General features: G+C 44.8%; 1 protein-coding gene across 1 annotated transcript in view; it reads right to left on the reverse strand.

Annotated features, from left to right (window-relative positions):
- Positions 1 to 3,962: 3,962 nt before the first annotated feature.
- cep63 (centrosomal protein 63) overlaps positions 3,963 to 15,371 on the reverse strand; it is a 32,855-nt gene continuing 21,446 nt past the window's right edge. Inside the window, exons 11-14 of the mRNA XM_084192054.1 lie at positions 7,073 to 7,159; positions 6,666 to 6,868; positions 5,856 to 6,216; positions 3,963 to 5,336 (exon numbers count right to left, since the gene is read on the reverse strand). Of these exons, the coding sequence (XP_084048180.1) occupies positions 5,169 to 5,336; positions 5,856 to 6,216; positions 6,666 to 6,868; positions 7,073 to 7,159 (819 nt within the window). The 3' untranslated portion in view covers positions 3,963 to 5,168. The remainder of the gene's footprint in view (positions 5,337 to 5,855; positions 6,217 to 6,665; positions 6,869 to 7,072; positions 7,160 to 15,371) is intronic.

Genomic DNA, 15,371 nt, shown 5'->3' on the forward strand with positions numbered 1-15,371 from the left:
ATTTTCAATAATTTTGCTAAAATTTCTAAAACATGTTTTCACTTTGTCATAATGGGGTATTGAGTGTAGATGGGTAAGAGAAAACAAAATCTATTTAATCCATTTTGAATTCAGACTGTAACAACACAAAATGTGGAATAAGTCAAGGGGTATGAATACTTTCTGAAGGCGCTGTCATTCCCATAAGAACGTAGGGCTCACAGAAGGAGCTGAGGACGTCGCAAAACTCTCATTAAACTAGAGATTAAAGGAGGACCAGAGAGGTAGTAGGGCTGTAGTAAAGCTGTAGTAGGGCTGACCAGAGAGGTAAGGCTGTAGTAAAGCTGTAGTAGGGCTGACCAGAGAGGTAAGGCTGTAGTAAAGCTGTAGTAGGGCTGACCAGAGAGGTAAGGCTGTAGTAAAGCTGTAGTAGGGCTGACCAGAGAGGTAAGGCTGTAGTAAAGCTGTAGTAGGGCTGACCAGAGAGGTAAGGCTGTAGTAAAGCTGTAGTAGGGCTGACCAGAGAGGTAAGGCTGTAGTAAAGCTGTAGTAGGGCTGACCAGAGAGGTAAGGCTGTAGTAAAGCTGTAGTAGGGCTGACCAGAGAGGTAAGGCTGTAGTAAAGCTGTAGTAGGGCTGACCAGAGAGGTAAGGCTGTAGTAAAGCTGTAGTAGGGCTGACCAGAGAGGTAAGGCTGTAGTAAAGCTGTAGTAGGGCTGACCAGAGAGGTAAGGCTGTAGTAAAGCTGTAGTAAGGTTGACCAGAGAGGTAGTAGGGCTGTAGTAAAGCTGTAGTAGGGCTGACCAGAGAGGTAAGGCTGTAGTAAAGCTGTAGTAGGGCTGACCAGAGAGGTAAGGCTGTAGTAAAGCTGTAGTAGGGCTGACCAGAGAGGTAAGGCTGTAGTAAAGCTGTAGTAGGGCTGACCAGAGAGGTAAGGCTGTAGTAAAGCTGTAGTAGGGCTGACCAGAGAGGTAAGGCTGTAGTAAAGCTGTAGTAGGGCTGACCAGAGAGGTAAGGCTGTAGTAAAGCTGTAGTAGGGCTGACCAGAGAGGTAAGGCTGTAGTAAAGCTGTAGTAGGGCTGACCAGAGAGGTAAGGCTGTAGTAAAGCTGTAGTAGGGCTGACCAGAGAGGTAAGGCTGTAGTAAAGCTGTAGTAGGGCTGACCAGAGAGGTAAGGCTGTAGTAAAGCTGTAGTAGGGCTGACCAGAGAGGTAAGGCTGTAGTAAAGCTGTAGTAGGGCTGACCAGAGAGGTAAGGCTGTAGTAAAGCTGTAGTAGGGCTGACCAGAGAGGTAAGGCTGTAGTAAAGCTGTAGTAGGGCTGACCAGAGAGGTAAGGCTGTAGTAAAGCTGTAGTAGGGCTGACCAGAGAGGTAAGGCTGTAGTAAAGCTGTAGTAGGGCTGACCAGAGAGGTAAGGCTGTAGTAAAGCTGTAGTAGGGCTGACCAGAGAGGTAAGGCTGTAGTAAAGCTGTAGTAGGGCTGACCAGAGAGGTAAGGCTGTAGTAAAGCTGTAGTAGGGCTGCCCAGAGAGGTAAGGCTGGCTGGAGTCTATACCTCAGAGCTGCAGTGTTTTGCCAGGGGATACCAGGGCATGGGAAGGGGAGAGTTCTCTGATGCTCAGAGGGAAACATATGGGATTCGGTCGCAAACAAGGTGCTAGCAGGCAGTATGTTGTACAGCTTAGGAAGGGAAGGGTTCTCTGATGCTCAGAGGGAAACATCTGGGCGGGTCGTAAACCTGGTGCTAACAGGCAGCATAATGATAACATTTACCAGGTCTGTATTTTATGGGCCCTATATAGACTTGACATAAGTTGATTTAACATAGACTTAAGTTTTTTATTTTTTAAAGACTTAAGTCCGTGTTGAGTCTACTTATTTCCAGTCTGAATCGGGCCCTAAATGTTTAAACAAATAAACAATTTAAACATTTTGAATTTCAACCACAGAAAACTATGGAAGTCAATGAGGAATCTGTGATGTAACTCAGTAATGCTGTTGGAACTGGAGCGGAGACCAATGAGGGCAGAGACTTGAAAGCTCTATGTTACTAGGGAAACCCGTAGCTTCAAATGTCTGTCAACATCATGTGTAGATACAACAGTTCACTACATCCCTGTAGCAAACCATATGTAGCTGTCGTCATAGCAACGGCATTGCTCTTCCCCGGGGAATCCTGACTTGCATGAGTGCAATATGTAACAGCGCCCTCTGCTGCTGGTTTTCAGAAACGCAGTTCAATTCAGCTTATTGTGGTCCAATGACTTGCTGCTTATTGTTATGAAAAATAACTCTGTCCCAGTCTGTAGTACCCCAGATAGCACTAACACATACAGCAGGAAGTCTGTCCCAGTCTGTAGTACCCCAGATAGCACTAACACATACAGCAGGAAGTCTGTCCCAGTCTGTAGTACCCCAGATAGCACTAACACATACAGCAGGAAGTCTGTCCCAGTCTGTAGTACCCCAGATAGCACTAACACATACAGCAGGAAGTCTGTCCCAGTCTGTAGTACCCCAGATAGCACTAACACATACAGCAGGAAGTCTGTCCCAGTCTGTAGTACCCCAGATAGCACTAACACATACAGCAGGAAGTCTGTCCCAGTCTGTAGTACCCCAGATAGCACTAACACATACAGCAGGAAGTCTGTCCCAGTCTGTAGTACCCCAGATAGCACTAACACATACAGCAGGAAGTCTGTCCCAGTCTGTAGTACCCCAGATAGCACTAACACATACAGCAGGAAGTCTGTCCCAGTCTGTAGTACCCCAGATAGCACTAACACATACAGCAGGAAGTCTGTCCCAGTCTGTTGTACCCCAGATAGCACTAACACATACAGCAGGAAGTCTGTCCCAGTCTGTAGTACCCCAGATAGCACTAACACATACAGCAGGAAGTCTGTCCCAGTCTGTAGTACCCCAGATAGCACTAACACATACAGCAGGAAGTCTGTCCCAGTCTGTAGTACCCCAGATAGCACTAACACATACAGCAGGAAGTCTGTCCCAGTCTGTAGTACCCCAGATAGCACTAACACATACAGCAGGAAGTCTGTCCCAGTCTGTAGTACCCCAGATAGCACTAACACATACAGCAGGAAGTCTGTCCCAGTCTGTAGTACCCCAGATAGCACTAACACATACAGCAGGAAGTCTGTCCCAGTCTGTAGTACCCCAGATAGCACTAACACATACAGCAGGAAGTCTGTCCCAGTCTGTAGTACCCCAGATAGCACTAACACATACAGCAGGAAGTCTGTCCCAGTCTGTAGTACCCCAGATAGCACTAACACATACAGCAGGAAGTCTGTCCCAGTCTGTAGTACCCCAGATAGCACTAACACTACACAGTTGAATGAACAACAATGTTATTTACTATTTCCTTCTAGTTTACCCTCTGGTGTAGCCTGAGTGCCAGTATGTGTCTGCCCCCTTGTGGACAGCTTGGCATGGCAGTGAGTGACAAGACAGTGACAAGACAGTAGAAAAACAGACGTTGAAGCTATATAAATATTATTCCTTTAGGTTAGCTAGGTCGTGGAACTACTATGATCTACGTCTCCATTGCATCTTATCCAGAAATGCGTAGGCAGGTCTTAAATTAAAGTTGAGCTAATTCTTCCCTTACTCCAGGCCCCTTGAAAGAATCCTCATAAATCAAAACCCTCTGTGCGTCCAACGTGGCACCCTATTCCCTATATAGGGCACTACTTTTGACCAGAGCTACTACCAGCAGTACATAGGGAATAGGGTGCCATTTGGGACAGAGAGTAGCTAGCTAGAGGTCTGCTCTGCCAAATTCCACTCTCCAGTTTGTTAGGCCTGACAGCCCCAGTAACCACGGTTACTAAATACCAATGTGAAAAACCTCTGGAATGGAGAGACTGGAGACTGAAGCGATACATATTTCTCTAAACACACACACACGTCCCTAATACACAGAAAGGATGGAACAGAAAACACATAACAATACTACATTCCTCAAAAATTTGATTTATTTGGGGAATATTAACATTTTGTCTTTATTTCCCTTCATTCCAACACACACCCGGGGTACGTCCTAAATCGCACCCTATTCCCCATATAGTGCTATGGGCCTTGTTTGCGTGTGTCGTGGGAAAGGGTCGGGATGAGAGCCAAGGACACCCCTCCCTCCCTCCGTGGTGAGAGATGGGGCGGGACCTTGTGGAATCCTCACAGAGAGGATGACAGCTTTTCTGCCACTAACAGATTCTCTCTCTCTCTCTCTCTCTCCCTCTCTCCCTCTCTCCCTCTCTCCCTCTCTCCCTCTCTCCCTCCCTCCCTACAGGGAGGGATGCAGTCACGCCAAAACCCCGAGGAGAGAGACCCCACCCACACACGGCTGGCTGAGAGAGAATATGTACCTTGTACTTGTCAACAAGCGAGGACAGCATCTGAGCCATTGGAGAATGAGGTTTTCAATATTTTAAATAAATATTTTTATATATGTTTACAAACATAGTTCCATTCCATCTTGGGTATATGGATGACATCACAGGAGGCAAACTGTCAACAAAAAAACAAGCGCTGCTATATCACTGCAAAAATACATCCCACATCCAGAAATACAGACATTCTAATAGGTACAAAAGGAAAGAGATTGTCAAGGAGGAATCTGAGCAGCACTAACTGGGCTTAGCGAGACTGTACGTTTCTAAAGTGCTTTATAGGGGTACGGTTAGAACGTGTCTGGATGGTCAAAAGGTTTAAGGTCTCTGGAAGGTCATGTGGGTTAAGGTTAGGAGGTGTCTGGAAGGTCATGAGGGTTAAGGTTAGGAGGTGTCTGGAAGGTCATGAGGGTTAAGGTTAGGAGGTGTCTGGAAGGTCAAGCGGGTTATGGTTAAGAGGTGTCTGGAAGGTCAAGCGGGTTAAGGTTAGGAGGTCTCTGGAAGGTCATGAGGGTTAAGGTCTCTGGAAGGTCATGAGGGTTAAGGTTAGGAGGTCTCTGGAAGGTCAAGCGGGTTAAGGTTAGGAGGTCTCTGGAAGGTCAAGTGGGTTAAGGTTAGGAGGTGTCTGGAAGGTCAAGTGGGTTAAGGTTAGGAGGTGTCTGGAAGGTCAAGCGGGTTAAGGTCTCTGGAAGGTCATGAGGGTTAAGGTTAGGAGGTCTCTGGAAGGTCAAGCGGGTTAAGGTTAGGAGGTGTCTGGAAGGTCATGAGGGTTAAGGTTAGGAGGTCTCTGGATGGCCCAGGTATTTAGAAACGGTCCTGACGTTGTCCTGTCTCATGCCCTGGATGTGAGCGTCTAGTTTCTGGAGCAGCTCCTGGGAGCGCAGGTTCTCCTCCTCCAGGAATCGGGATGCCACCGAGCCAGCAGGGGAACCCACACAACGCTCCTGGAGAACAGAAGGAGGTATTAGACACGAAATCAATAAGCATGAAATCCAGAATCCTCCAACTGGGATTTCTGGGAAACCTGGGAATTTTGAGAAAAGTTCGTGGAGATTTGACACCCTAGACACAGTATTATATGGTTGTACTAACTGAAGACTGAAAAGGAGACTGGTCTTCAGAATGGCCTTGTTCTGAAACAATTATATCCTGTTTTTTCCCCCATTCGCAAAATCTCCCTGCTATTATCCTGATGAACTTTGACTAACATCACATCATGTTCTACTCCTCACTACACCAGCATTAGTCTCCTAGTCTCTGAACGACTGCACTTGTCTTTTCTTACCAGCACTGACTTTGTTGATAGCTGCTTTACTGAGGAAAGGTTTGTAAGTGGCTCTGGATAAGAGCATCTGCTAAATGACTAACATGTCAAAGGCATCTTAACAGAGCAGCTGTATATAGTAACCACATGAGTCTGGCAGAGTGAGAGGACCTAAATTGTCACTGACAGGTAGCCTCACCATGGGTAGTGCGTCTTGGCTGGCCAGCAGGTGTAGAGCCTCCTCTGAACTGGAGAACTGTCCCTCAGCACCACCAGGTAAAGAGACAGGTAGAGGGGCAGGTTCATTAGGAACACAGACAAGGGCTGAGGCTGTCCCCCGGGCTAGTCTGCTCTCTCTACAGGCCGAGGAGGAAGAGGAGGAGGACGAGGAGGGCCTGCGGTCCAGGGTCTGGCTGTGGTGTCTGTGAGAGGAGGAGAGGGCCTCTAGCTGTCGGAGGAGGTGCTGGATCTCCTCTTCGTAGTGCGAGGTGTTCTCCTGCATCCTGGTCTCCATGGCTAACATCTCCTCTCGGTGTCTCTGGTACAGCTCCTCCTCAGTCCTACAGCGGGAACAGCACTGAGGTTCACTAAACATCTCAACGGAGAACAGAAATCATATTCACCAGGCTTTGTGTGGCCTGAGTGAGACTGCAGTGTGTGTGTGTCTCTGTAGTGTGTGTGTGTGTGTGTGTGTGTGTGTGTATGAGACTGCAGTGTGTGTGTGTGTGTCTGCAGTGTGTGTGTGTGTGTGACTGCAGTGTGTGTGTGTGTGTGTGTGTCTGCAGTGTGTGTGTGTGTGTGTGTGTGTGTGTCTGCAGTGTGTGTGTGTGTGTGTGTGTGTGTGTGTCTGCAGTGTGTGTGTGTGTGTGTGACTGCAGTGTGTGTGTGTGTGTGTGTGTGTGTGTGTGTGTGTGTGTGTGTGTGACTGCAGTGTGTGTGTGTGTGTGTGTGTGTGTGTGTGTGTGTGTCTGCAGTGTGTGTGTGTGTGTGTCTGTCTACTGTAGCCTACCCGTCCTGTGCTTGTCGTGGGCCGACCCTGGACTGGTTGTGTAGCAGGGCTCTGTCTAGCTTGTCCTGCCAGGTCTGTGTAGAGGCCTCCTGGCGAGCCCTCACCTCCACCAGCTCCTGTCTCATCTGCCTGTTCTCCTGCTCCAAGCTACTCAGAGACGAGATGTAGCTCTCTCTCAGAGAGGCCAGGCAGGGGTCCCCTTTCTGGGGGGGGAGGGAGAGAGAGAGAGGGAGAGATAGATGGAGGGGAGAAGGAGAGAGAGAGAATGAAGGGGTTGAGAGAGAGAGAGAAAGAGAGTGATTGAAAAATAGGGCAAGAGAGAGTCAATGAAAAATCCATTGGGACTAAGGAAAAATATATTGTAGATTTGGACAAACGTTCCAATGAAGTATAAAATCAGTCCAGACCTTAGTAGACCTCGACTCCACTCTCTCCAGCAGATCATTGAGATGTTGGTTCTCAATCTTCAGAGTTTCCAGGTGCACCTGAGTCCCCTGGACGGGACAGAGTAACAGAGCCACTGGCATAAGTATCACATTTTGGACGGTATGACGGAATTTGATGGTATTTGAATAATAAAAGTTCTACACTTGCTTAGTGAGTACTGCGTGACCCTACGGTGGCAACACATACATTCTGAGGGACCGTTCTGATTGTTTTATACTGTTCAATTCAACTTCACCCTAAAACAATTTCCTGCATTTCTATCCATTTCCGCATTTCCTGCACTCCTTAGGGATCATTTCACACTGCCATGTAGGGCTGCACGATATGGGTAAAAAAAAAACTAGGCCTAATTTTTTTAACGAAATGTTGCAATTGCGATTTGACTTGGGTGAACTGTTGGAATCATGGAAATAGAATGTTTATTCAAATTCTAGAACTGGAATTTAAATTAAATTTAAATAACATTGGGCGATTTGAACACAGTTGTTTGACGTGACAACGAATGAAAATACCAGGTAGGAGTTATTGTGACAGGGTAGGACCCAAAGTGATGGTCAGCGTTTCCTAGGGGACCCTTTAATTTTCAGCTACATTAATTGTTACTTCATGTAGCCCAACATATTCATGCTTCACCTCTTTGATTTAGAAGATACTGTTGCACAAACATCATGCTGATCTAGGCCGACACCATCACTGGTACCAGGCTGTATTAGCTAGCTACGTTTGTTCTGACTCAGTACATTTATTTGCTAGCTAGCTAGCCAGCTAACTAGTGATTAGCAATTTGTGGCTAACACGATTTAGCTAAAACTTGCTAAGAAAAGACTAAACTAGCTGTTTGTTGATGTAAGACACACAAACTAATAGTGTAATTATAGAACGCTTATGGATTTATATTAAGAAGCAAAGTGGAAACAACATCGTTGTCATCAACATTGTTGCATGTGCTGCATTGACCATGCAGACTGAACGCAAGTGGTCTCCTGATCGAGCAACAACCAATGCGCTCCTGGAGTAACAGGTCTTTGTGGAAAGCAGCATGGAGAGAGAGAGAGAGAGATTTCAAAAAAGCTTTTGACTCAATTTGGCATGAGGGTCTGCTATACAAATTGATGGAAAGTGGGGTTGGGGGAAAAACATACGACATTATAAAATCCATGTACACAAACAACAAGTGTGCGGTTAAAATTGGCAAAAAACACACACATTTCTTTCCACAGGGCCGTGGGGTGAGACAGGGATGCAGTTTAAGCCCCACCCTCTTCAACATATATATCAACGAATTGGCGAGGGCACTAGAACAGTCTGCAGCACCCGGCCTCACCCTACTAGAATTTGAAGTCAAATGTCTACTGTTTGCTGATGATCTGGTGCTTCTGTCCCCAACCAAGGACGGCCTACAGCAGCACCTAGATCTTCTGCACAGATTCTGTCAGACCTGGGCCCTGACAGTAAATCTCAGTAAGACAAAAATAATGGTGTTCCAAAAACGGTCCAGTTGCCAGGACCACAAATACAAATTCCATCTAGACACCGTTGCCCTAGAGCACACAAAAAACGATACATACCTCGGCCTAAACATCAGCGCCACAGGTAACTTACACAAAGCTGTGAACGATCTGAGAGACAAGGCAAGAAGGGCCTTCTATGCCATCAAAAGGAACATAAAATTTGACATCCCAATTAGGATCTGGCTAAAAATATTTAAATCAGTTATAGAACCCATTGCCCTTTATGGTTGTGAGGTGTGGGGTCTGCTCACCAACCAAGCATTCACAAAATGGGACAAACACCAAATTGACACTCTGCATGCAGAACTCTGCAAAAACATCCTCTGTGTACGACGTAAAACACCAAATAATGTATGCAGAGCAGAATTACGCCGATACCCGCAAATTATCAAAATCCAGAAAAGAGTCGTTAAATTCTACAACCACCTAAAATGAGGCGATTCCCAAATCTTCCATAACAAAGCCTTCACCTACAGAGAGATGAACCTAGAGAAGAGTTCCCTAAGCAAGCTGGTTCTGTTCGCAAACAGACCCCACAGATCCCCAGGACAGCAACAGAAACACAATTAGACCCATCATGAGAAAACTAAAAGATAATTACTTGACACATTGGAAAGAATTTACCAAAAAACAGAGCAAACTAGAACGCTATTTGGCCCTAAACAGACAGTACACAAATTGCAGAATACCTGACCACTGTGACTGACCCAAACTTAAGGAAATCTTCGACTATGTACAGACTCAGTGAGCATAGCCTTGCTATTGAGATAGGCCGCCGTAAGCAGACCTGGCTTTCGAGAGAAGACAGGCTATGTGCACACTGCCCACAAAATGATGTGGAAACTGAGCTGCACTTCCTAACCTGACAAATGTATGACCATATTAGAGACGCATATTTCCCTCAGATTACACAGACCCACAAAGAATTTGAAAACAAATGCAGTGTGCCATCACAGCAGCAAGATGTGTGACCAGTTGCCACAGGAAAAGGGCAACCAGTGAAGAACAAACACCATTGTAAATACAACCCATATTTATGTTTATTTATTTTCCCTTTTGTACTTTACCTATTTGCACATCGTTAGAACACTGGATACAGCCGTGGTCAAAAGTTTTGAGAATGACACAAATACTAATTTTCACAAAGTCTGCTGCCTCAGTTTTTATTATGGCAATTTGCATATACTCCAGAATGTCATGAAGTCACTCTTTGCCATGAAAATGAACTTAATCCCAAAAAAACATTTCCACTGCATTTCAGCCCTGCCACAAAAGGACCAGCTGCCATCATGTCAGTGATTCTCTCGTTAACACAGGTGAGAGTGTTGACGAGGACAAGGCTGGAGATCACTCTGTCATGCTGATTGAGTTAGAATAACAGACTGGAAGCTTTAAAAAGGAGGGTGGTGCTTGAAATCATTGTTCTTCCTTTGTTAACCATGGTTACCTGCAAGGAAATACGTGCCGTCATCATTGCTTTGCACAAAAAGGGCTTCACAGGCAAGGATATTGCTGCTAGTAAGATTGCACCTAAATTAAAAAAAATTCGGATCATCAAGAACTTCAAGGAGAGAGGTTCAATTGTTGTGAAGAAGGCGTCAGGGCGCCCAAGAAAGTCCAGCAAGCGCCAGGACCGTCTCCTAAAGTTGATTCAGCTGCGGGATCGGGGCACCACCAGTGCAGAGCTTGCTCAGGAATGGCAGCAGGCAGGTGTGAGTGCATCTGCACGCACAGTGAGGTGAAGACTTTTGGAGGATGGCCTGGTGTCAAGAAGGGCAGCAAAGAAGCCACTTCTCTCCAGGAAAAACATCAGGGACAGACCGATATTCTGCAAAAGGTACAGGGATTGGACTGCTGAGGTCAAGTCATTTCCTCTGATGAATCCCCTTTCCGATTGTTTGGGGCATCCGGAAAACACCTTGTCCGGAGAAGACAAGGTGAGTGCTACCATCAGTCCTGTGTCATGCCAACAGTAAAGCATCCCGAGACCATTCATGTGTGGGGTTGCTTCTCAGCCAAAGGAGTGGGCTCACTCACAATTTTGCCTAAGAACACAGCCATGAATAAAGAATGGTACCAACACATCCTCCGAGAGCAACTTCTCCCAACCATCCAAGAACAGTTTGATGACGACCAATGCCTTTTCCAGCATGATGGAGCACCTTGCCATAAGGCAAAAGTGATAACTAAGTGGCTCGGGGAACAAAACATCGACATTTTGGGTCCATGGCCAGGAAACTCCCCAGACCTTAATCCCATTGAGAACTTGTGGTTGATTCTCAAGAGGCGGGTGGACAAACAAAAACTCACAAATTTTGACAAACTCCAAGCATTGATTATGCAAGAATGGGCTGCCATCAGTCAGGATGTGGCCCAGAAGTTAATTGACAGCATGCCAGGGCGGATTGCAGAGGTCTTGAAAAAGAAGGGTCAACACTGCAAATATTGACTCTTTGCATAAACTTAATGTAATTGTCAATAAAAGCCTTTGACACTTATGGAATGCTTGTAATTATACTTCAGTATACCATAGTAACATCTGACAAAAATCTCTCATAACACTGAAGCAGCAAACTTTTTGAAGACCAATACTTGTGTCATTCTCAAAACTTTTTGATCACGACTGTATAGCCATAATATGACATTTGAAAAGTCTCTACTCCTTTGAAACATTTGAGAGTGTAATGTTAACTGTTCATTTTTATTGTTTATTTCACTTTTGTTTATGATCCATTTCACTTGCTTTGGCAATGTAAACATGTTTCCCATGCCAATAAAACCCCTTGAATTAAAATGAATAGAGAGCAGATGACACAAGTATCTATAAAAATGGACGCTACACACAGCATATCAAATTTCACAAACCAAACATTCAAATACCAATAAAGAAGGTCAAGTAAAAATCCAAACCAGTCCAATACAATTATAATAGGATATACTGTCTCTAGGCAACGCCTCCGAGTACAACTACCTCACCATGGTAACAACCACACACATATCTATATAATAGCTACCTCACCATGGTAACAACCACACACATATCTATATAGTAGCTACCTCACCATGGTAACAACCACACACATATCTATATAGTAGCTACCTCACCATGGTGACAACCACACACATATCTATATAGTAGCTACCTCACCATGGTAACAACCACACACATATCTATATAGTAGCTACCTCACCATGGTAACAACCACACACATATCTATATAGTAGCTACCTCACCATGATAACAACCACACACATATCTATATAGTAGCTACCTCACCATGGTAACAACCACACACATATCTATATATTAGCTACCTCACCATGGTAACAACCACACACATATCTATATATTAGCTACCTCACCATGGTAACAACCACACACATTTCTAAATAGTAGCTACCTCACCATGGTAACAACCACACACATATCTATATAGTAGCTACCTCACCATGGTAACAACCACACACATATCTATATAGTAGCTACCTCACCATGGTAACAACCACACACATATCTATATAGTAGCTACCTCACCATGGTAACAACCACACACATATCTATATATTAGCTACCTCACCATGGTAACAACCACACACATTTCTAAATAGTAGCTACCTCACCATGGTAACAACCACACACATATCTATATAGTAGCTACCTCACCATGGTAACAACCACACACATATCTATATAGTAGCTACCTCACCATGGTAACAACCACACACATATCTATATAGTAGCTACCTCACCATGGTAACAACCACACACATATCTATATGGTAGCTACCTCACCATGGTAACAACCACACACATTTAACAAATCTGTGTTTCTTTTCACTCTCAAACCCACATCCTTCCATGCATTCACTGTAACAGTTTAAGTTCCAATTGCTTTGGTCTGGGGCGGCAGGTAGCTTAGTGGGTAAGAGCGTTGTGCCAGTAACCGAAAGGTCGCTGGTTCTAATCCCCGAGCCGACTAGGTGAAAAATCTGTCGATGTGCCCTTAAGGCACTTAACCCTAATTGCTCCTGTAAGTCGCTCTGGATAAGAGCGTCTGCTAAATGACTAAAATGTAAATGTAAATGTATCTATATGGTAGCTACCTCACCATGGTAACAACCACACACATATCTATATGGTAGCTACCTCATCATGGTAACAACACATAGACATACAGTGCATTCGTAAATTATTCAGACCTTTTGACTTTTTCCACATTTTTGTTACGTTACAGCCTTATTCTAAAATTGATTAAATAAAACAATTTCCTCAATCTACACACAATACCCCATAATGACAAAAGAGAAAACAGATTTGTAGAAATGTTTGCTAATGTTAAAATAAAAATAATTATAATAATTATTTACATAAGTATTCTTACCCTTTGATATGAGACTCAAAATTGAGCTCAGGTGCATCCTGTTTCCATTGATCATCCTTGAGATGTTTATACAACTTGATTGGAGTCCACCTGTGGTAAATTCAATTGATTGGACATGATTTGGAATGGCACACACCTGTCTATACAAGGTCCCACAGTTGGCGTGCATGTCAGACCAAAAACCAAGCCATTAGATCGAAGGAATTGTCCATAGAGCTCAGAGACAGGATTGTGTCAAGGCACAGATCTGGGGAATGGTCCCCAAAAAAATTCTGCAGCATTAAAGGTCCCCAAGAACACAGTGGCCTCCATCATTCTTAAATGGAAGAAGTTTGGAACCACCAAGACTCTTTCTACAGCTGGCCGCCCGGCCAAACTGAGCAATCGGGGGAGAAGGGCCTTGGTCAGGGAGGTGACCAAGAACCCGATGGTCACTCTGACAGAGGTCCAGAGTTCCTATGTGGAGATGGGAGAACCTTCCAGAAGGACAACCATCTCTGCAGCACTCCACCAATCAGGCCTTTATGGTAGAGTGGCCAGACGGAAGCCACTCCTCAGTAAAAGGCACATGACAGCCCGCTTGGAGTTTGCCAAAAGGCACCTAAAGGACTCTCAAACCATGAGAAACAAGATTCTCTGGTCTGATGAATGCCAATGTCACGTCTGGAGGAAACCTGGCACCATCCCTACGGTGAAGCATGGTGGTGGCAGCATCATGCTGTGGGGATGTTTTTCAGCGGCAGGGACTGGGAGACTAGTCAGGATCGAGGGAAAGATGAACGGAGCAAAGTACAGAGAGATCCTTGATGAAAACCTGCTCCATACGCTCAAGACCTCAGATTGGGGTGAAGGTTCACCTTCCAAAAGGACAACGACCCTATGCACACAACCAAGACAACGCAGGAGTGGCTTCGGGACAAGTCTCTGAATGTCCTTGAGTGGCCCAGCCAGAGCCCAGACTTGAACCCAATCTAACATCTCTGGAGAGACTTGAAAATAGCTGTGCAGCGACGCTCCCCATCAAACCTGACAGAGCTTGAGAGGATCTGCAGAGAAGAATGGGAGAAACTCCCCAAATATAGGTGTGCCAAGCTTGTAGCGTCATACCCAATAAGACTTGAGGCTGTAATCGCTTCCAAAGGTGCTTCAACAAAGTACTGAGTAAAAGGTCTGAATACTTATGTAAATGTCATATTTTCTTTATAAATTTGCTACAATTTCTAAAAACCGGTTTTTGCTTTGTCATTATGGGGTATTGTGTGTAGATTGATGAGGGAAAAAAACTATTTAATCCATTTCAGAATAAAGCTGTAACGTAACTAAATGTGGAAAAGGTCAAGGGGTCTGAATACAGTGCCTTGCAAAAGTATTCATCCCCCTTCGCGTTTTTGCTATTTTGTTGCAACCTGTAATTTAAATGGATTTTTATTTGGATTTCATGTAATGGACATACACATAATAGTGCAAATTGGTGAAGTGGAATGAAAAAAATAACTTGTTTAAAAAAATTCAAAAAAATAAATAACGGATAAGTGGTGCGTGCATATGTATTCACCCCCTTTGCTATGAAGCCCCTAAATAAGATCTGGTGCAACCAATTACCTTCAGAAGTCTCATAATTAGTTAAATAAATCCACCTGTGTGCAATCTAAGTGTCACATGATCTGTCACATGATCTCAGTATATATACAACTGTTCTGAAAGGCCCCAGAGTCTACAACACCACTAAGCAAGGGGCACCACCAAGCAAGCGGCACCATGAAGACCAAGGAGCTCTCCAAATAGGTCAGGGACAAAGTTGTGGAGAAGTACAGATCAGGGTTGGGTTACAAAAAAATATCAGAAACTTTGAACATCCCACGGAGCACCATTAAATCCATTATAAAAAAATGGAAAGAATATGGCACCACAACAAACCTGCCAAGAGAGGGACGCCCACCAAAACTCACGGACCAGGCAAGGAGGGTTAAAGAAAAAAATAAGCAAACATGTTTGGTGTGTTCGCCAAAAGGCATGTGGGAGACTCCCCAAACATATGGAAGGTACTCTGGTCAGATGAGACTAAAACTGAGTTTTTTTGCCATCAAGGAAAACGCTATGTCTGGCGCAAACCCAACACCTCTCATCACCCCGAGAACACCATCCATGCTGTGGGGATGTTTTTCATTGGCAGGGACTGGGAAACTGGTCAGAATTGAAGGAATGATGGATGGCGCTAAATACAGGGAAATTCTTGAGGAAAACCTATTTCAGTCTTCCAGAGATTTGAGACTGGGACGGAGGTTCACCTTCCAGCAGGACAATGACCCTAAGCATACTGCTAAAGCAACACACGAGTGGTTTAAGGGGAAACATTTAAATGTCTT

This window comes from Coregonus lavaretus, assembly GCF_964263955.1.
Source record: "Coregonus lavaretus genome assembly, contig: HAP1_SCAFFOLD_240, whole genome shotgun sequence".
NCBI classification, from domain to species: Eukaryota; Metazoa; Chordata; class Actinopteri; order Salmoniformes; family Salmonidae; genus Coregonus; species Coregonus lavaretus.